At 44.8% G+C, this 22,493-nt stretch overlaps 1 protein-coding gene across 10 annotated transcripts in view; it reads left to right on the top strand.

Annotated features, from left to right (window-relative positions):
- Positions 1-14,433, top strand: part of LOC147122003 (protein odr-4 homolog) — a 440,279-nt gene extending 425,846 nt beyond the window's left edge. For 9 of the 10 annotated variants that reach the window (XM_085982624.1, XM_085982628.1, XM_085982625.1 and 6 more), the window contains 4 exons: positions 1,856-1,882; positions 3,382-3,441; positions 12,097-12,170; positions 14,296-14,433. In XM_085982624.1, coding sequence (XP_085838750.1) covers positions 1,856-1,882; positions 3,382-3,441; positions 12,097-12,170; positions 14,296-14,307 — 173 coding nt within the window. In that variant the 3' untranslated portion in view covers positions 14,308-14,433. The remainder of the gene's footprint in view (positions 1-1,855; positions 1,883-3,381; positions 3,442-12,096; positions 12,171-14,295) is intronic. The other variant, XM_085982627.1, reaches the window with a different exon arrangement.
- The last annotated feature ends 8,060 nt before the right edge of the window (positions 14,434-22,493 follow it).

Below are 22,493 nucleotides of genomic sequence, written 5' to 3'. Positions count from 1 at the left end.
AGAAAGGCAGAGTATTATTTAAATGGTGCTAGATTGGGAAATGCTGATGTACAAAGGGACCTGGGTATCCTTGTACACCAGTCACTGAAAGCAAACGTGCAGGTGCAGCAAGCAGTTAGGAAGGCAAATGGTATGTTGGCCTTCATTGCAAGAGGATTTGAATACAGGAGCAAGGATGTCTTACCACAGTTGTACAGGGCCTCGGTGCGACCACACCTGGAGTACAGTGTGCAGTTTTGGTCTTACCTAAGAAAGGATATACTTGCCATAGAGGGAGTGCAGCGAAGGTTCACCAGACTGATTCCTGGGATGGCAGGACTGTCGTATGAGGAGAGAGTGGGTCGACTAGACCTGTATTCACTAGAGTTTAGAAGAATGAGAGGGGATCTCATTGAAACGTATAAAATTCTGACAGGGCTAAACAGACGATGCAGGGAGGATGTTTCCTCTGGCTGGGGGGTCTAGAACGAGGGGTCACAGTCTCAGGATACGGGGTAGGACATTTAGGACTGAGATGAGGAGAAATTTCTTCACTCAGAGGGTGGTGAACCTGTGGAATTCTCTACCACAGGAGGCTGTGGAGGCCAAGTCACTGAATATATTTAAGAAGGAGATAGATAGATTTCTAGACACAAAAGGCATCAAGGGGTATGGGGAGAGATCGGGTATATGGTATTGAGATAGAGGATCAGCCATGATCATATTGAATGGCGGAGCAGACTCGAAGGGCCGAATGGCCTACTTCTGCTCCTATTTTTCTGTTTCATAATAAATTTAATTTGTAGTTTAGTCTGAAATATATGGTCTAGTAATGTGGTGTTTTTCTGCCTATTGGAGAACCGTATGTAATGGGCATTCCGTATTATTTCTGATATAAACCCAGTGGTAAAAGGGTAGATTGTTAGTCTATAGGTGCATTACATCCCATTTAGTGCATGCCTAAGGTTAATGTTCAGTTCGTAAGAGGTACAGGTCAAAATATTGTAGTTGTCTTAAGTGGTGAGCGTGGGAAAAGAATACAGGAAACTGATATCCAGCACCAACGGGACCGAGCTGTTGCCGTCCCATCAAAACTGCCGGACAAACCAGCGCTAATGTTAAACTCCGTATCTAGCAACAAACCCTGTTGCTTAGCAACAGCTTCTAAACAGTCGGCCGTACCTTGCAAGCATCTATGTAGCTAAGCAACAGCTTCAGCTAGACCTTGCAGAGCCTGACTGGTGAAAAAAAAGCAACAAAAAGAAAAAAAAACTAACGAAACGGCTCCTGATTTTTGCCGGTGGATCGAGCATTCCGGACAGTTAACCTCCGGATAAACCAAAGTTTCCTGTATTTGGAAATGACCTGAGCTATAAAGATATCAATTAGCTGTTCTTCATATCCATTGTATTTTCTACAAAAATGTCTCAACAGCTTTCTTTATTACAGTTACTTGTTAATACATAAAAGGACCGTGAAGTTAAATGTCAAAAAGAACAGCTGTTTTTATTTAATCCTTTATAAATGTGCAAAACTCTCCAAATAAACATGTCTTTCATTGTTCATAGAAATATTCGTCAGAACTTTCAACTTCAGCAAGGGCATAAAACGCGCGATATCGGATCAGCTGGCCATTACACCCCATTGGGGAAAGAAAAATCAGATGGGTATATAAAACGGACGGCAGATCCCAGATGACCCGTTTTACACCCTCACCAAAGTTGAAAGTTCCAACCATTACCTAATGTATTTAATGTTTATTTTAATTTGTAGCTGTCCATGAATAGAGCATATTTCTTTTTCCTTTGCTAGTACCCACTTGTCTAACATTTTGTTTAATTTTATTTTGTTTTATACTTGGATGGAACAACTATAGAAGAGCTGGGGGTCGAAGCAAGCCAAGGTAAAATTAGAGAGAGTGTGGTTCAACAAATGGGAGATTATGGGTACATAATTTTAAAAATGTGAAGAATTAGAGATATATGTCTAGATTTTCTTCACATTCCTAGACAGTGGGTGGAAAATGTAGCCCATAGTGACGACGTTGAGGTGGTTATAATTAAGACTGCATATTGAAGGTACAAAATGCAATGTATTGCAACAGAGCTGGTATTTTCATGTAATTTGATGTTTGGCCTAGAATATAACTTAAAAATGATCTTTCTTACGGTAACATACCATCACCTGGTGTAAGATTGCATTAATGGGTAGTGTTGATCAGTGACTTTTTGAAAGGGTCACAGAGTGAAACAGTATTTCACTTGAGAACCAATCTCCAACATTCTGCACCATAGAGTGATGTGATTCCTTCCATTGTGGGCTCCTGGTTTTAATCAAGCCACCATGGTAGGTTGCGATTTGGGGAGATGGCACCTCCTCATCGGAGAAAGGAGGGGGAAATAAAACCACAAGATCAATAGCACTATAGATTTAAAACTACTCTTTCACTTGCTGTATGGATGCAAGGATAGCCCTGTTTCCTAATGCGATTCCAATGCTTTACTTTTCTGGAGAGCCAGAGAAGGGAAGAGAGTGCTGCTGAATCCTATGGCCAGGTAGGCCAGGAATGACAATCTGGAGATTAGCAAGTTTTCCGAGGGCCACAGATCAAGGGGAAGTAGAACACAGGTGACCCAAAGGCTGTACTATGAGGACCACTAGTTTCAAATTATTGCAGAACACTAGTGCAGCTAAACTGGCAAAAAATAGTGCTCCAAATCACAAAGTAAATAGTGATTTACAATTAATTCTATGATTCTCAATCTCCGTACATTGACATTTGCTACATCTACATAGTTGATATGAAAGGAGAAAAGCTGTGCCATTGCAACCTTAGAACAAGGCAGATCTTTTAATTGATATTGTGCCTTTAATTAAGGTAAGTCATGTGACACCCCACCTTATAAGTCACTTACGATTTCATTTTGCTCCCCATCATTCACTACAGTTTCCAGTACATTCTTATCAAAGTAAGTCCTTTGCAGTTTATGTAGTTATTTATCAGACAGCAACTGCATACTTTATTAAGTCTGCATCAGAATGGCAGCTAACTTTTCCACAGCCAGGAGCAGTTTCCGAGAGTATCTCAAGTTTGAGGGTTAATGTCATGTTCCCCACTTGGTTTTTTTTTACTTTGTGGCTTGCTAGTTATGAGTCTTAGTTCTTTGTTGTTAAAATCATAAAAGTGTTTTTGGAGTTTAAAATGGAGTTGTTCTTCATGAGTTAACTAGTTTGAATCACTTGTGAAAGTTTCATTGTGTTTTATTGTTGTCAATAACATCCTGTGTATTTAATACTCACCTGGCATGCATAGATTATCTATAGATAAGAGATTTGAGACATAATTCTATAGGGAAGAAAGTTAATTTTGGCTAATCAGAATTCTATTTTCTTTGTTTAAAGAACAAGATCTATCATTCAAAGACGAGGAGGAAATCATAGACACTGGGTTTAAATACAAGGGTAAGTTACATATAACTGGGTAGCATTCCCAGTTCTGTTGAAATTGGTACTACAAGTACCTGTTGGACTATTTCCTGTGTTTCTGGAGTTGTTGCCGTCCTGTTTTCTGGAGACAGGCGGTGATACCATCTCACTTGACATTCAAGGAATGACTATGGAAGAGAGCTTAATCTGAAGGAATTATGTCTTCCATTTATCTGTCTCAAGCTTAATTATTTGCGTACAGTCTCCCTTTTTGAAGTATTGAACATGAGAAGGGATCGGACTGTGTTTATCCTAGTGTTCTCAGTTGAATCTATTCTGGAGCTGGACTTGATAGTGCAAGGTTTTGGAGGGCTCTAGCAGCTTTCTATTTCAAAGGGATGACTGCCTGTGTCTCTATCTCACAGCCCAAAAGATGCCTCCCTGCGGAGCCCTCATGACCAGACAAGGGGGGGGGGGGCGGCGGGATTTACATTAGTATATTAACCACCGTTTGTCTCGATGTAGGGAGAACGGACATGGGATCATGGTCCGCGATTAACCCATGCCTGATAATTGCCATGCAGGCAGCATGTAAACTCCATGCTCCCTGCTGATTATCATAATTGCTGCATTCATCCAGTGCTATCTGTGCTGTTCATTGTCTGCACACAAGAGGAGGGTGCCTGATATCGGGAGTCCAAGACGCTACTTAAAGGCAGCCGGTACCTCTTAAAGGGGAGTTGCTGTGGCTGCAAATCAAGTGGAAATCATCTGTGAGGTGAAATGGCTGAAGCTGGCAGAGAGTGGACACTACGGGCTGGATTTTGATACTGGAGGCGTGTAGGAGGCGGGACTACAACTTTTGGGGTTGTAGTCCCGTCTCCATCGAGTTGTGGCCAACCCATGCGATTTTCACTTGATTGACCTTGTTGAGCCCGCCCAGTGGGCTCAGCAGGCCAATTAAGGGCCACCCGGCAACAGGTGACGTCACAGATTGACATTTCATCTGTCAAGAGCTTTTGACAGATGAAATATCAGCGTTTGACAGCTCTTTGAAGCTGTTGAACACTGACAATCTGTAGACTAAGTTAATTCCTTCCTCTCAAGCTGATTTAGAGATCTCTCCAGAACAGAAAGCAGAATGCTGCAGATTTTGACAGCTCGCGGCCATTCTGCTTTCTGTGCCGGTGTGTTGAGTGACTCCCGAGACCTGAAGGAAGGAAGGCTGCAAAGGTAAGTAAAACTTAATTAAACACTTTACACACACCAAACACACTTACCTCTGCACTCATGCACACATCACTCACCTGAACACCGGACATCTCGAACCCTCCAAGCCCTTCAGCCCGACGGTCCACCTCGCTAACTTGGCGTGGTTTGGAGCCGTCGGGAATCCCACACTTCAGGGATAAAAATAGGGATTAGGCTAAAAACTGCCTGTTAACTATCTGTTAACAGGCAGTTAATTGGCACTAATCCCCTTCCCGCCTCTGGGAGGCGGGTCCCAGCACAGGTCGGGTATCCACCTCCTTTGAAACTGGCATGGAGGCGGGATGGGTTCGTACCCCCCGATTTCACCATTTTAACCCCCCACACGCCTCCAATCCCGCCTCCACGGCCCAATGAAAATCAAGCCCTACGGTTCTCAAGTGCTTCACTGGAGACCTTGGTGCAGGAGGTAGACAGAAGGAGGGACATTCTGTATCTCCTGGGGGCAGGAAGCCTTCCAGGCATCTGATGGCAGACAGTGGGAGGAAGTTGAAGACAAGGTGATTGCAAGGAGCATGGCTTTTCAGACATGGATGCCGGAAGAAGTTTAATGACCTGACAAGAATTGTCACGGTAAGAACAGTCTTCAAATGGCATTTGATAACATAGCCTCATTAACTGCCAAATTCACTCCACCTCCCTCCCCCACCAACGTGCAATCTGCAGCAATCAGTACAACACAATTCAATTGATATCCTTCACCTCACTCTCACACACTCAGCACTATTACAAACTTCACACTCACATCTCACACACACATACTGGCAGTTATTCAATGATGATAGCCACATTACCCAAACATGTCGCAAGACTCTCACTAATACACTAATGGTGGCGTATAATATTAGGCAGCAGATTGCCACCGGTGGAGGAGCAGTGTAAGTATACACCCTTTCCCCCATTGAGGAGACGATGCTGGCAATAATGAGACGTGGCCACTGGCAATGCTGGAGGACACACCGAGCAGGGTTTCTTCATACCTAATGCTCCTTCTCTCTTCTCACTTCTTCCTCACCCCACACGCAAGCATGACAAGCTGCAGATGCCCTCAACACATACACTTCTTCCTCTCTGCTCTCCCCACACCACAACCTAATGCTTGTCCCTTTTTCATTTCAGCTCACTAGGATGTGGAAGTCCCTCAGCCAGTGGAGGAAGATGACGAGTGATAATGAAGATGCACTGTCACTTGATCTCACTCTCACAGCCACCAGCTCAACTACTGAGACTACGTGGAATTTATGGGCTAGGTTAGAGGAAAGATCTGCATGTGGTGAGCCACCAGGTACAAGTGCATAAGAGCCAGGGCAGAGGACCAGGACGCCACAGGTGCCAGCTCGCTAGAGGGTGAGGTCAGATAGTAGTCCTGCTGCAGAGGAGACCGCACTTCAGGAAGGATGTGAAGGCTTTAGAGAGGGTGCAGAAAAGATTTACAAGAATAGCTCCAGGAATGAGGGACTTCAGTTATGTGGACAGACTGGAGAAGCTGGGGTTGTTCTCCTTAGAGCAGAGAAGGTTGAGAGGAGATTTGATAGAGGTGTTCAAAATCATGAGGGTTCTAGACAGAGTAGATAGAGAGAAACTGTTCCCATTGGCGGAAGGGTCGCGAACCAGAGGACACAGACTTAAGGTGATTGGCAAAAGAACCAAAGGCGACATAAGGAAAAACTTTTTTGCGCGGCAAATGGTTAGGATCTGGAATTCACTGACTGAAAGGGTGGTGGAAGCAGATTCAATTGCGGCTTTCAAAAGGGAATTGCATAAGTACCTGAAGGGAAAAATATGTAGGGCTACGGGGAAAGGGTGGGGGAGTGGGACTAGCTGGAGTGCTCTTGCAGAGAGCCAACACAGGCTCGACAGGCCAAATGGCCACATTCTGTGCTGTAACCATTCTATGATTCTATGAGATGTGAACTTCGATGCGCCGGGCTACCAAAGAAGGCTAACGGGCATACACCAAGAAATGCTTGGTACACTGGGAAGCCTGCTAGAGAGCTTGCATACAATGTCACATAGCATGGAGGTGTCCATCTCCAACTTTGCGCAGAACTTAGAGCCCATCCTTTCCAACATGAAACGGTTGATCACCTTAATCAGCACTGCAGTAGAACCCACCAGGAGCCACTCAAGGTGAATCTGACTGTCCATTGCAACACTAAATGCCGCCACAGAAGCCTAGATAACTGCCAGCTTGGCTCTGGGTGCCACTGTTGAAAGGGGCTTCGAGGGCGAATCAACAGTCCAGCACTCTATTCTCCAACAGAGCACTAGGCGTGCTGTGCTGCCGCCCCAGGAGAGTGGCATTGACTCCATGGAAGAGGAACCTGCTGTCCTCTCTTAGGAGGACAGCATACCTGCTTCCGCACCTGCCACTCCGTCAGTGCCCTTGCTGTTGCCTGTCAGCCAACCGGCCCAGACTGCTGCAGCTCAAGCCGAGATGTTGCAGTCTGCAGCCGGCCCCTCTAGGCCCAGAGCTGCTCGAGGTCATCCTCCAAGGCCATCTGCAGTCACCTCAATTGAAACTCAGCAGCCTTCCTCCTTCCAAGCTTCAGCCACTGGGGAAGCACCTCGTAGGATCACCAAGATAGGGAAAGGAACATGAAGGACAGGCACAAGGTAATACACAAGGGTGATTAGTTTTTGTGTAAAGTGTAAGATTATTGATTTGATAAATTTGGTTTTGGATTTGCATTTGGTGTTGGCTTTTATATTTGCAGTCAATTGAGGGAAAAAAAGATAATGGCCATGATTTACCCTACCTCGGCAGGTCCGAGACGGGCGATGTCGGTGGTGGGTCTCGGCCCCGCTGCTGGCTCTATCCCGGCTTCCAAAATTACTTTCCGATGATTGGGCTTGTTAAGCCCGCCCAGCATGTTTCCCGGCCAATTGAAGGAAGCCGGTCTGATGACGCATCATCAGCCGGTTTCCTTAAAGGGACCATGCCCAAATTTAGTTTGACATTTGTGCTGTCAGTGTTCTACAGCATTGAGGTGCTGCAAACACTGACGAGCACTGCGCAGAGGTGCACGGCTGCACCCCTCTATATGTTTATAGAGGGAGTCACAGCACACAGGGAGGTCCTCTTCCTTTCCCATGGGCAGAAGAGACCTCCCCAGGAAACCAACGCAACCTGATTGCACAGGAAGGCACAAGCAGGGATGTCATCAGGAGGACCTGGCTCCAGTTGCTCAAACCTTTCAATGATCTCAGTAGATCACGAAACGTTACTGCAAAGCCACACTCAACCTCATCCTGCTGTGCCACTGATCATATCCCCATCACTCTGCCTTCCCTACCCTATTCCTGCATATCCTTACTCACACTAACTTACCTTGCACCTCCACCCATCCCTCTCTATCTACATTATCACATCCCCATCTCACTAGCCACCCCTCACACTCACCCTCATCCTAATGCAATCATACGAACTTGCAACACACAAGGGTAGGCACGTGGGTGTTTTAGCCAATGTTCATGTGAAGTTTCTGATAATGTGCTGTCAAACATTAAATTCTTTATTTTCAACAATTTGCGTTCTTGGACAGATTTGTGTGCACCTTTGGAAGTGGCTTAGTGAGTTGCAGTGAATGGTGAGACATAACAGTACCACCTGCAATGGTGGTGAGTGTGAAAGGAATGGCTTGGGCATTGTAGGGATACTTTATGTTGTTGGTGTGGGGTGGTGCCAACCTAGTGTATCATGTGGCAGCCAGGGTGTACAGCGTCAAGTGAAGTAAATGTGGCCATGGTGAGGCCATCCTGGCTTCACGGGCAGCAATGTGGTCGGGTGCTGATGCCCTCTGTTCTGTGCAGCATCAGGTGATTGCGGAGAAGGTTAGTGTTGTTGTTGGTGCTGCTGGTGTTGGGGCTGATCGTGGTGGGATTCTGAGGACCAAGGTGAGAGAGTTTCAAGGGCACCCATGCTGATGGAATAGATGGCAGGTGAAGTAGAGATGACAGAGCGATCTGTCAATGGTGGGAGAGGTAATGAGGTCAGCCTGGATGGAGACTTGTGTAAAGACTTGGAGCATCCTGAATCTGTAGTGGAAATGCAGTTTTCAGAAGTTAGTGGTTAAGGGAACATGTCTCAATCAGCTGGGTGCTTTGACTTGACATTTGAAGCTGTCAGCTCATTAGCTGATTCAATGGCCACTGATCTCCCACCTAAGCTTCACAGACGAGGTCTAGGCACAGCAGGAAAGTGGTGGGCGACCTGTCAAATCCAAAATACTGGGGAAAAAAACCATTGATAAGTGGCTGTAAACAAGCCACTAATGATTTTAATTGCCTCCCTCGCCACTGCCTGTCGGGTCTGCTCAGCGCTGGCAGACCCGACATCGGGAAAGTCCAGTGTGCGCGTTTTGACAGCGGGTTCCCGACCTGCTGTCAATCATTTTAAATTTAACAGCTGACCCGCCACCCATCTCATCTGCTGAGCGCCGGCAAAATTCCGGCCAATGTGTTGAATAAAAGAAGAGACTGTGATGGTGATTGAAAGAAGAAAAGTAAGGAGTGTGGAATGCTGGTAAATGGGGACTTGGAATTATGGTTAGTGGAATGGCTCCTCAATCAGCTGATCTCAAAGCTTCAGTGGAATGGGTCTCTCTTGGTCGCTGCCTCTCCTCCTCAATTTGTTGGGGTGCAGGTGGTGGTAAGGGCTGATCTCTCCTGATGGCAAAGTTGTGGAGCATGCAGCAGACGACCATAAATCTGGATACCCACTCAGCAGTGGATTGCAGGGCTGCTCCTGAATGGTCCAGGCAGTGGAGGTGTTGTTTGAGGACGCCGATTGTCTGCTCAATGATGTTCCTTGTGGTAGCATGGATCTCATTGTAGACCTGATTTGCCGCCTCTTTGCGAGTTCCTAACTGGAGCCATGAGGCATGTGAGCTGGGGATAACCCTTGTCACCCAATAGCCAGCGTTTAACTAAGAGGCCTGGTTGGAATAAAAGCGGCACAGAGGACTGGCACAGAATGAAAAAGTCGTTACTGCTGCCAGGATAGTGGGCACAGACCTTCATGACGCACTGTCTGTGGTCACAAACTAGTTGCCAGCTGGGGAAGTGGAATCCCTTTCAATTGATGAATATTGCAGGGTTCTGATGGGGAGCATGCAAGGCAATTTGCTTGCAGTCAATGGCACCTTGCACCATTGGGGAAGCCTGCCATGCAGACAAAACCTTGTGCTGTCTTCTCCTGCTTCTCTGTCAATGGGGAAGGAGATGTAAGTGTTTCTAGAACATAAGAAACAGGAGTAGGAATAGGCCATTAGGCCCCTCGAGCCTGCCCCACCATTCAATAAGACCATGGCTGATCTGATCTTGGCCTCAACGCCACTTTCCTGCCCGCTCCCCATAACCCTTGACTCCCCTGTAGCTCAAATATCTGTCTATCTCCACCTTGAATATATTCAATGACTCCGCCTCCACAGCTCTCTGGGGTAGAATTCCAAAGATTCATGACCCTCAGAGAAGAAATTCCTTCTCATCTCCATTTTAAATGGGCGACCTCTTATCCTGAAACTATGCCCTAGTTCTAGATTCCCCCACGAGGGGAAACATCCTCCCTGCATCTACCCTGTCGAGTCCCCTCAGAATCTTATATGTTTCAATAAGATCACCTCTCATTCTTCTAAACTCCAGTGAATATAGGCCCAACCTGCTCAACCTTTCTTCATAAGGCAACCCCTTCATCTCAGGAATTAACCTAGTGAACCTTCTCTGAACTGCCTCCAATGCAAGTATATCCCTCCTTAAATAAGGAGACCAAAACTGTACGCAGTACTCCAGGTGTGGTCTCGCCAGCGCCCTGTACAGTTATAGCAAAACTTCCCTACTTTTATACTCCATCCCCCTTGCAATAAAGGCCAACATTCCATTTGCCTTCCTAATTACTTGTACCTGCATGCTAACTTTTTGTGTTTCATGTACGAGGACCCCCAGATCCCTCTGTACCGCAGCATTTTGTAGTCTCTCTCTATTTAATTTGCTTTTTTACTCTTCCTTCCAAAGTGGATAACCTCACATTTTCCCACATTATACTCCATCTGCCAAATTTTTGCCCACTCACTTAACCTTTTCAGATTCTTTGTGTCCTCCCCACAACTTGCTTTCCCACCTATCTTTGTGTCATCAGCAAATTTGGCTACATTACACTCGGTCCTTTCATCCAAGTCATTAATATAGATTGTAAATAGTTGAGGCCCCAGCACTGATCCCTGTGGCACCCTACTAGTTACAGTTTGCCAACCTGAAAATGACCCATTTATCCCGACTCTTTGTTTTCTCTTAGTTAGCCAATCCTCTATCCATGCTAATATATTACCCCCAACCCCGTGAGCTCTTATCTTGAGCAGTAACCTTTTATGTGGCATCTTATCGAATGCCTTTTGGTAATCCAAATACACTACATCTACTGGTTTCCCTTTATCTACCCTGCTCATTACATCCTCAAAGAACTCTAGTAAATTTGTCAAACACGATTTCCCTTTCATAAAACCATGTCGACTGCTTGATTGTATTATGATTTTCCAAATGTCATGCTATTACTTCCTTAATAATGGATTCCAACATTTTTCCAATGACAGAAATTAGGCTAACTGGCCTATAGTTTCCTGCTTTCTGCCTCCCTCCTTTCTTGAATAGGGGCGTTACATTTGTGGTTTTCCAATCCACTGGGACCTCTCCAGAATCCAGGGAATTTTGGTAGATTTTACCCAACGCATCCTTTATCTCTGCAGCCACTTCTTTTAAGACCCTAGGACCCTTCTCTTGGTGGAAAGAGCCTCGCTGACCTCCCAGCAAGATGTTGCTAATGTCACTTGTTGCAGCTTGAAAGGAGCCCGTGGCATAAAAGTTGTGAGCGACGGTGATCTTAACAGCCACAGATAGTGCCCTGGTTTGAGGCTGCATTTGTGGCAGCAGCAGCTGACATAGCTCATACACTGCTCCTCAGTGAAGGTGAGGTAGGAGAAGTGCTCCCTGAGACCCTCTGTGGACATGGCCTCCTGTTGAGTTCCATCTTCCTCCCTCTTCTGGCAGCTTATCCTGCTCTGTGGTATCTTCCTTCATGCTCCCAGTCATGCTCTATTCCCAGAGGTAGCTTTACCTGGCCACCCCCAGCTCTTGACTTTCCATATGTGACAGGAGCAGCCATGTGGAAAGCATACTCCATAAATAAGCTTTTTTTAATAAGAATACCATTTCATGATTAAAATGTCATTTGCTGGCATAGATAATGTGTTTTGATAATTTGGTTTGATCTAAATTCCTCAATTTAAATTACACACCTAAAATGTCCAAAAATCCATTATTCTGGGAATGCTTCTAATTATAGCTATTCAGGATCATGGTGCAAACCAATGTGCTCCATCTGCTCCATACCCCACTCCTCATAAAATCTGTTTGTGCTTTGTGTCTTAGGTGTGGCAGCAGCAGCAGGTGTCGGAGTCATCGCAGTAGCAGTCTCTGTGATTTATTTTGGGAACTTCATTGGTGTAAGTCTAGCTTAACTGTTATGAATGAAACTATATAAAAAAATGCTTTCATACTTTTCTGTATGAATCATTCATTTGTTTTACCAAGTTTGCCCTTGCTAATGTCACTAAGACTATGCTGTCCTAATACCTTCTGAAACGGAGCAGCACTTTGTCTTTTTTTTGGACCCATAATTAGCCATCAAACTAAAGATCAGCTGGTTTAATACATGTTAACAGAAATTTCCAATTCCTAATGTTCCTTGTATTTTGATATGGCTGTATTATATCAATGGCGTATTACTGAGATTCAGCATGAATGCATGTTAAGTTCAGGTGAAGACATGATTTAAACACTACAAGGGTCCAATAATGAATTCAAGCCATTTCTGTGTGTTTTTATTTTGATGACATTATCCTATACAGAGCCAAGTTTGTGTTAATTACTGTATGTGGTAAATTAAACTCCCCTAAGAAATAGTTCGATAACAGTTTTTTCCTGCTCTCCACCTACAGGACTTTAAAAAAGGCATGTGTCAAGACAGTTAATTCTTTTGTAAGGAGAAAAATTAAGACATGAACAAAATTAGCATCTATCAGGCTTTCATTGCAAATTTGCTTATTTTTGGAATTGCATTCTTGTAAATCTCATTATAGAAAGCCCATTAATGAATTTCCACTATTGATGCATACATATTGTACGCATACCTCTCAACCTCTGAACCAGCCTCTCATAAAAATTCAGGACTAATGATCAAAGTGAGGGACCTTTGCTTTCACTGTGTGTTTGTACCTTAAGCCTGTCTTCAACCCTAATTTTCACCTCTGCAGAGTACAGTATCCTACCTCTTAAATCCAGAAATGCTACTTGTTAAGTCATTTTGATGATACTTTTGCTGTTGGTGCCTTTTTGGGTGTAGCACCAATGAGCAAATGCGTACCAATGGCCAGATATTTCCTCGGAGCTGCTCCTGCTCTGCCGCTGTAAACAAGGTTTCTCCTGCACTTCCTGCAGAGTGGGAGCAACCATGAGGAAATTCCCAGCCAGTGTACTGTTTATGAAGCCACCTGAAAGAAATGAGGGGTCATACCAGAAGGGTTGGATTAAACCAGCTGGCACATAGCCCTGCCCATTGAAAATTGAAAACAAACTTTAGTGCCACTGTTTTAATGATTGAAGAGTCAACTTTTTCAGTTTTTTTAAATCATTAAACATCCCTCTGGTGGTGGTAGTACTCTTTGCATGCATTTGACCATGCATGCACGAGACTCCATCTGCAGTTTCACCATGAGATAAGCAGCAGTGGGAATATTGCTTCCTGCTTACATTGTCAGCCTTGGCTCGGTGGTAGCATTCTTGCTTCTAAGTCCGAAAGTCATGTGTTCAAGCCTTACCCCAGAGACTTGAGCACATAATTGAGCTGACACTTCCTATCTGCCTGTTCAGATGGATGTAAAAGATTCCATGTCACTACCCTGTATTTGAAGAAGAGTAGAATACTATTGATGCCCTGGCCAACATTTATCCCTCAACCAACACCACTAAAACAGATTATTTGGTAATTTATCTCATTTTTGTTTGTGGAAGATCATGAGCATAAAGTCATTTTATTTTTCTCCCTCTTGCTTCGCAGGCTGGCTTTGCCTGAGGAATTTCCCAGTGCTGTAACATAGCACTCTTTCTTTCTCATGCTCTCCTGCAAGAGAAAGCTGTGGAGGTAGGGCTATGCCAGTATTGATAGCACGATTGAATGTGCTATATGACCCATAGTATTAACACAAAAGGGAAGTCAAACTGACAAAATCAAAGATCCATGCATAATTTTACTTTGAAGTCCCAACATTGCCCACATATTGAAGCTACATTCTTTAAATAAATACTATGACCTGATTACAACATTTAAGGTTTGCACCACCTGACAGCATTCAGCATAAAGCTTAAAAGGTTTCTCTGCACACAGCTAACTGAAATTTCAGGGAATGGATCTCCTGGTACATGGCTGGGACTGATGGGCAATAGTCCCAAACATGCAATGTTAGCAAAGTGATACTGTTTTATTAAAAGCGTTAAAATTATGCAGTTTTGCAAAAAAGTGTAACAAGCATAAGGAGAACTTTGAACTCACCTGCTTTTATTCTATTACAGGGATCAGCTTGAACAGTGATTATCAGCAATCCAACTCCTTTTTCAAGGAACATACAAGATCCAGTTCCCATGCTTTTTTGACTGAAACTGTATTCTCAGCTCCATTTGAATAAAAGCATTACACAGAGAGAGAAATAATAGATTTTGTTGCAATTTGTAGCCGTAGTATTACCAGAGAAATGGAGACCTTTTTTTCAGCATTATTGACTGTGATAGTTGATACCAAATCTGCATATATATAAAAATTTTGACCAATTTGATATTGTTCTTGGAGCTGCTGAAATTGTTGGAGAATTATAATTACAGTATAAATCAAGCATTTGTATCTCTCTTTGCCTGACCACAATCTTCCATCTTTTTTGGGTGGGAGAGGCTCCAAACTATACTTAACAAGAGATAATCAGAAACGACCCATGGGGATATTACGTTTACAGATTCAGGCTAACCTATTTCTCCGTTAGGTGTTCTGAAAGGACATTAGATTTGTCCCTTATGCAATCCAAACTCAGCCAGTGTACTTTGGCTCCAAGTTGCATGAGACCCACTTCAACTGTAGATCAGCAGAGCAGCTCATAACTCAGCAATCACTAATCAGGTATATCAATGTCGCTTGTAAAGTCCATGTACCCAAAAATATTGTCTCCATTTTCCTGATATCTCTCCCAGATAAAGCACACCGACCCAGTGCTTTCCCCTTACTTGGCTGCTGCATGGTGACCAACTGGAGGAATTTAAAGCCTTTTTTAAAAAAAAAAGCTCTCGGGTCTGCTGAGGTTGTTGATTTCATTCAGGGCAGCGGTAGTGGAGCTAGGCAAGGGAAAGGTTAGAAAAGGACTCCTGATCCTGATCATTCATCAATGAATTCTACTGCAAAGCATGGGTTTACAGACATCAGGTGAGGACAGCTTTGCCTCCTCCTCTAGCTGCGTAAAGAAAGAAAGACTTGCATTTATATAGCACCTTTAACAACCACCGGACGTCCCAAAGCGCTTTGCAGCCAATGAAGTACTTTTTTTTTTTAAGTGTAGTCACTGTTGTAATGTAGGAAACGCGGCATCCAAGTTACGCACAGCAAGCTCCCACAAACAGTAATGTGATAATGACCAGATAATCTGTTTTAGTGATGTTGACTGGGATAAATATTGGCCAGGACACTGGGGTAACTCCCCTGCCCTTCTGCGAAATAGTGCCATGGGATCTTTTACATTCACCTGAGAGTAGACGGGTCCTGGGTTTAACGTCTCATCCAAAAGACGACACCTCTGACACCTCCTCAGTACTGCACTGGAGTGTCAGCCTAGATTTTTGTGCTCAAGTCTCTGGAGTAGGACTTGAAGCCACTACCTTCTGACTCAGAGGCAAGGGTACTACCAACTGAGCCACTGGCTACATAGCCTGCTGACACTATGCTCACACTTGAAGAATTAATAATTTGGCAATTATATTTCATTGTGAGTTACCAGTTTCAATAGCAGAGCAAATTGGTAATACAGAAATGATTTTTTTTAATCAATTACAGTGCACATGCATGCACAATGTGTGGAAGTGCATGCACTTTTTTTTAAACTGTACCTTCTGATTTCTCACATAGCCACGGTCAGTAAAACTCCTGCTGAGAGATGCTGCCAGCCATAGCAAAGCAGGAATGGGCTGGGAAGATCATTGTCTACCATACCTGTTACCAGTGAATTTTGTCTACAGAATAAATGTACATATGAGGATAGTAAATTCGACAGAAAATGCAGCAAAGCCATTGTTTAATAATAAATTAAACACTGTTGTGTGCAACAAGCATTGGTGGTTTGGTTGCCTGGGGTCCAAATTCCAACATGTGGGCTATAGACTAGAATTATCTCTGTCTACACCCATCAGATTTTGAAGAAGATAGCTTCATGTCTGTAGGTATTTTTAGCAAGGCATCCCAGCAGCAATGAAGTTTTTTTTTTAATGTTTTATTTTTTTGTAAATTATCCCACATCTATAGCCTGCCTTGCAAAGGCACCTCTGGTGCCAAGGAGAGTAGGTAAGTCAGCCTGTACCCAGATTGCCACCTGGGCCCTCTGAAGTTGACTGTCAAGAGGCACAAGGGACTACTGTAGGGAGAGACTGCAGGAGGAGAGAAAGGGTCGGCCCTGCTTTACGTGGCTCAGATCAGAAGCCGAGTAGAATGAGATTGGATCTCCATTTGTCCCTCACTCTGTTTTGAGTGTTTGTACTCTTGAATCATAGATTGTAGATGGTCAACTGACCCCTTTTCTACACATCTGCAGGGTGAGGGATTGCTAATGTGTGTTCTGCCATTCATTGGGAACTCCAAGCAGATCACATTGGCAATCTTCCAAGAAGATCCAACTGAGCTGGCACAAAAATTTGCTCCAGAGCCATCCATGATTGCGCAATCAGCGTGACAAGTTTACACAGGCAGTTTCCATTATAAATATTACCACAGGAATTAATAATACAAAAAGTTGATGCAAAAAGTGACAAAAATATAACAGGAAGTTACATAAGAAAGGAGCAGGAGTAGGTCATTTGACCCTTTGTGCCTGCTCCACTATTCAGTAAGATCATGGCTTCTACCTCAACACCACCTTCTCGCACTATCCCCAGATCCCTTGAATTCCTTAGTTTCCAAAAATCTATCGATAGCCGTCTTGAATATACTCAACGATTGAGCATCCACAGCTCTCTGTGGTAGAGAATTCCAAAGAGTCACAAATCTTTAAGTGAAGAAATTTCTCCTCATCTCAGTCCTAAATGTCTGACCTCTTATTCTGAGACTGTGACCCCTAGTTCTAGACTCCTTAGCCAGGGGAAACATCCTCCCAGCATCCTGTCAACATCTGTTATCAGGAATTTACTAGAGTCTATAATTAAGGATACGGTGACTGAACACCTTGAAAGTTTTCAGCTGATCAGAGAGTCAGCATGAATTTGTAAAAGGTAGGTCATGCCTGATGAACCTGATTGAGTTTTTTGAAGAGGTGACTAAAGTAGTGGCAGGGGAATGACTATGGATGTTATATGGACTTCCAGAAGGCATTTTATAAAGTCCCTCATAAGAGATTGTTAAATAAGGTTGAAGCCCATGAAATTGAAGGCAAATTATTAGAACATAAGAAATGGGAGCAGGAGTAGGCATTTCGGCCCGCGAGCCTGCTCTGCCATTCAGTAAGATCATGGCTGATCTTCTACCTCAACTCCACTTTCCTGCACTATCCACATATCCCTTGATTCCCTTCATGTCCAAAAATCTATCGATCTCTGTCTTGAATATACTCAACGACTGAGCTTCCCTCCACAGCCCTCTGGAGTAGAGAATTCCAAAGATTCACCCCTCTCTGAGTGAATACATTTCTCCTCATCTCAGTCCTAAATGGCTAACCCCTTATTTTGAGGCTGTGTCCCCTGGTTCTAGACTCCCCAGCCAGGGAAAACATCCTCCCTGCATCTATCCTGTCAGGCCCTGTAAAAATTTTGTATGTTTCAATGAGATCACCTCTCATTCTTCTAAACTCCAGAGAATACAGGCCTAGTCTACTCAATCTCTTCTCATACGACAACCCCCCACCCCAATCCCAGGAATCAGTCTGGTGAACCTTTGTTGCACTCCCTCGATGGCAAGTATAGCCTTCCTTAGGTAAGAAGAGCAAAACTTTACACAGTGCTCCAGGTGTGGGCTCGCCAGGACCCTATGTAATTGCAGTGAGACATCTTTACTTATACTCAAATCCTCTTGTAATAAAGGCCAACATACCATTTGCTTTCTTAATTGCTTGCTGTACCTGCATATTAACTTTGTGATTCGTGTACAAGGATACCCAGGTCCCTCTGAACACCAACATTTCCCAATCTCTCACCATTTAAAAACTGCTCTGCCTTTCTATTTTTCCTACCAAAGTGGATAACTTCACATTTCTCCACATTATATTCCATTTGCCATGTTCTTGCCCACTCACTTAGCCTGTCTATATCCCCTTGAAGCCTCTTTGCATCCTCCTCACAACTTACATTCTCACCTAGCTTTGTATCATCAGCAAACTTGGATATATTACATTTGGTCCCCTCATCCAAATCATTGATATAGATTGTGAATAGCTGAGGCCCAAGCACTGATCCTTGTGGTACCCCACTAGTTACAGCCTGCCAACCCAAAATGACCCGTTTATTCCTACTCTCTTTTCTGTTTGTTAACCAATCCTCAATCCATGCTAGTATATTACCCCCAATACCATGTGCCCTAATTTTGTTTAATAACCTCTTGCCTGGCACCTTATCAAATGCCTTCTGAAAATCTAAATACACCACATCCACTGGTTCCCCCTTATCTATTTTGCTAATTATTAATCTAACTCTAACAGATTCGTCAAACGTGATTTCCCTTTCATAAATCCGTGTTGACTCTGCCCAATCCTATTATTATTTTCTAAGTGCCCTGTTACCACGTCCTTAATAATAGATTCTAGCATTTTCCCTACTACTGATGTCAAGCTAACTGGTCTGTCTTTTCCCTCCTTTCTTAAATAGTGGGGTTACATTTGCTACCTTCCAATTCGCGGGAATCATTCTAGAATCAGTGGAATTTTGGAAGATGACAACCAATGCATCCACTATCTCTATAGCCACCTCTTTCAAAACTCTAGGATGTAGGCCATCGGGTCCAGGGGATTTATCGGCTTTCAGTCCCATTCATTTCACCAGTACTATTTTTATACTAATACAGGGTACTAATTTCTTTCAGTTCCTCATTCTCGCTTGACCCTTGGTTCTCCACTATTTCGGAGAGGTTTTTTGTGTCTTCTTCTGTGAAGACAGACACAAAGGGCTGGATTTTCATTCAGGTGCGGGTTGGTGTCGTGTAATCCGCATTTCGCGTTATCCACACGAATCTAATTCGATGTGGGAGATTGATGCTATTTTAACTAAATTGCCCAATTGAGTTCCAGCGTGTGGGAACCCATGGCAAATGAGTTTCTCCAGTCTGAAAATCACCTCTGATGATGTCATCATTGCAGCTACATTTAAGGTCTGCAAGAAGCCTTGCTTCTTCTGCAGACTGCCAACCTTTTGGCATTTGCTGATGCACTGAGCTGGAAGCAGAATGGCCAGAGAAAGACAGAGGTCTGCACCCCGTTTTGACGACGTTGCCCTGCAGGCATTAGTGGAGGGAGCAAGAGCTCACAAGGAGGTGCTCTTCCCTTCATCAGGAAGGAAGAAGCCTCCCCAGCAGACAAAGGCTCCGTGGCTGCAAGTGGCAGAGGAGGTCGACTCCTTATCGGCTACCCGCAGAACCTGGATACAGTGCAGGAAGAGATTTCATGACCTTCAGCGCACTGGAAAAGTGAGTATGAATTTCCCATCACTTTCAATCTGATCCCCATTGCCTTTCCTCACCAGCACTCAGCTTTAGCAATCTCTTCCTCCACATCCCACTTGACACTGACATCCATGCACCCTTACCCATTCCCTCTCTCTCTATGGTCACATTCACCTAACTATTCGACTATGCAGCCCTCACACTCCCTATCACTCTGATGCTATGAAAACAACTGACAACACACAGGGAGGGCCCTTGGTCTTGCCACCTCACCCCATCTTTGTCTCCTTCTAAGCATCTATGCTATGGATTCTCTACACTCATTCCTTCAGTCTCACTCAAACTCCACTTGTCTCCCTCATTGCAGGAAAAAAGAGCTCACAATAAAAGAGAATGAGCGAGGACAGGAGGAGGGCCACCATCAGTAGCCCACCTCACCCCCTGGGAGGAGGCAGTCCTGGAGATCGCAGGAGTGGAGGACGATGCGCAAGTGGGGGACGGACAGACGGGTGCATCACACCAAGCTGGTGACAGAATAGTTTTCCATCTCTCATTGACATTGCATGAGTTACTGATAATGTTTTGGAAGCTCTAACAGATTGACTAATGATCATCTGCAATATGCAATGTGCATGTAACCTTGGCATCACATCTCTGACTCTTTACTCCCCCACAGGACCATCGCAAGCACCCTTCCCCACTAGCCAGGAGGAACAGGCTGAGCCTCCAGACTCCTCAGGAAGCTGCAATCTCTGAGGGTGCAGCATCAGCAGAATTCAGCACACCCAGCACCAGCGCGGACACTTGCACCTCGGTGGGGTCTTCGGGACATAGAGTAGTGTTGTCACCTGGTGTATCACAGCTCACAAGTGGGCATCAGCAGATTGTGGAGACAGGGACAGCAGTGGAGAGTCCTATTCAGAGGGCGCAGGACTCTGCCAGCTCGGCTCAGCTGCATGTCGACCCTCTGCCTCTGGGTCCATCCACAGTATCAGCGGTGATGGCACTCCAGGAAAAGATGCCGGAGTCTCTGGCAGGTTTTGTCTCCAGGGTTACTGCAAGTGTGGAGTGAATGGAGGAGTCCCTCGCTAACATGAGCAGAGCCTTTGTGAAGTTATTGGCGCATGAATGCATTACCATGGAAAGGATGGCAACCTCCATGGAGGTGCTAAGTCACCAGAGTGTTGAAAACATGGTGAGTGTTCAGAATAGACTGACATCTCTGGAGGAACGATGGTCAGCTATTGAACAGAGAAACCAGACCTTCATGGCAGTCCCTCTGAGTAGGACTGCCAGTGCAGATACGGGTCCCCATGCCCCCCCTGATGTGCAGCAAGGTGCTCTCAAGCCACTTGCAAGCGCTGAGGGGGACTTGACCCATGAGAGGGAAGTTGGTGGCAGACATCAAGGAAGTGGGGGCTCCTCTCCAAGCGCTCACACTTCCATGCCACTGCAGAGCCCCACCAGAGTCCACAGCCAACTGAGATCGGCGTCTCAACCCCTGCACAGCCGCAGGAGCAGCAGACTGTTGATGAGCCCTCACAGGTTCACCACCCCAGAGGACGCCCGCCAAAGGTGTCGAGACAGGAGCAGCAAGAAACTGAGCAAGGAGCCTCCACATCTGCTGAAGCCACAGGGGAAGCACCACGTAGGAGCACGCGTAAGAGAAAGATACTGCACAAATAGTCACAAGGGTAGTCACTTGGGTGAAATTTGATGTTTTATGTGTAAAAGCCATCATCTGAATCATGTACATAAAAAATCTGATGGCTACTGCTGTAGTTCTGGCGTGTGTCATTTCGCAAATGGGACTTCGACAGTGAGGGCTTAGGATTACTTGCAATTGTCAGTATGGTGGTCAAATTGCTAGGAATCTGCTGGTTCGTGGCCATTGTCAATGCTCAGGTAAGAGGATGCGAGGCAAAAGTGCTTGAGTGGCTAGGCTAAGCAAATCTGACCAAGATGAGTGCGTTCCTTGCATCCCAGGCAGCTATGTTCTCGTGTACTGCTGCCGCTGGTTGATGGGCCTCTGCAGGATGTTCGTTTTCGCTCTCCTCCTCCTCCTCATTTGAGGAACATAAGAACATAAGAAATAGGAGCAGGAGTAGGCCAATCGGCCCCTCGAGCCTGCTCCGCCATTCAATAAGATCATGGCTGATCTGATCCTAACCGCCAATCCACTATCCAGAACCATCTCCTGAATCTAACAGAATTAGACACACGAAATAGGAGCAGGATCAGGCTACACGGCCCCTGGGCCCACTCCGCTACCCACAGGGCCATGACCAATCCGAACCTAGACTCATGTCCAAATTCCTGCCCGCTCCCCATAACCCTTAATTCCCTTCTAGGAAACTGTCTATTTCTGTTTTAAATTTATGTAATGATGTAGCTTGTACAGCTTTTTGGGGCAGCATATTCCATGGACCTACCACCCTCTGAGTGAAGTAGTTCCTCCTCATCTCAGTTTTGAAAGAGCAGCCCCTTATTCTAAGACTATGCCCCCTAGTTCTAGTTTCACCCATCATCGGGAACATCCTCCCCACATCCATCCGATCCAACCACTTCACAATCTTATATGTTTCAATAAGATCGCCTCTCATTCTTCTGAACTCCAATGAGTAGAGTCCCAATCTACTCAACCTCTCCTCATATGTCCATCCCCTCATCCCCGGGATTAACCGAGTGAACCTTCTTTGTACTGACTCGAGAGCAAGTATGTCCTTTCTTAAGTATGGACACCAAAACTGTACGCAGTATTCCAGGTGCGGTCTCACCAATACCTTGTACAACTGAAGCAATACCTCCCTATTTTTATATTCTATCCCCCTAGCAATGAAAGCCAACATTCCATTGGCCTTCTTAATCACTTGCTGCACCT

Source organism: Somniosus microcephalus, chromosome 3 (assembly GCF_052327205.1).
Source record: "Somniosus microcephalus isolate GS21.2 chromosome 3, FLI_Smic_1.0, whole genome shotgun sequence".
Classification (NCBI taxonomy): Eukaryota; Metazoa; Chordata; class Chondrichthyes; order Squaliformes; family Somniosidae; genus Somniosus; species Somniosus microcephalus.
The sequence above is the reverse complement of the archived record's forward strand: the minus strand, read 5'-3'. Positions and strand labels throughout refer to the sequence as shown.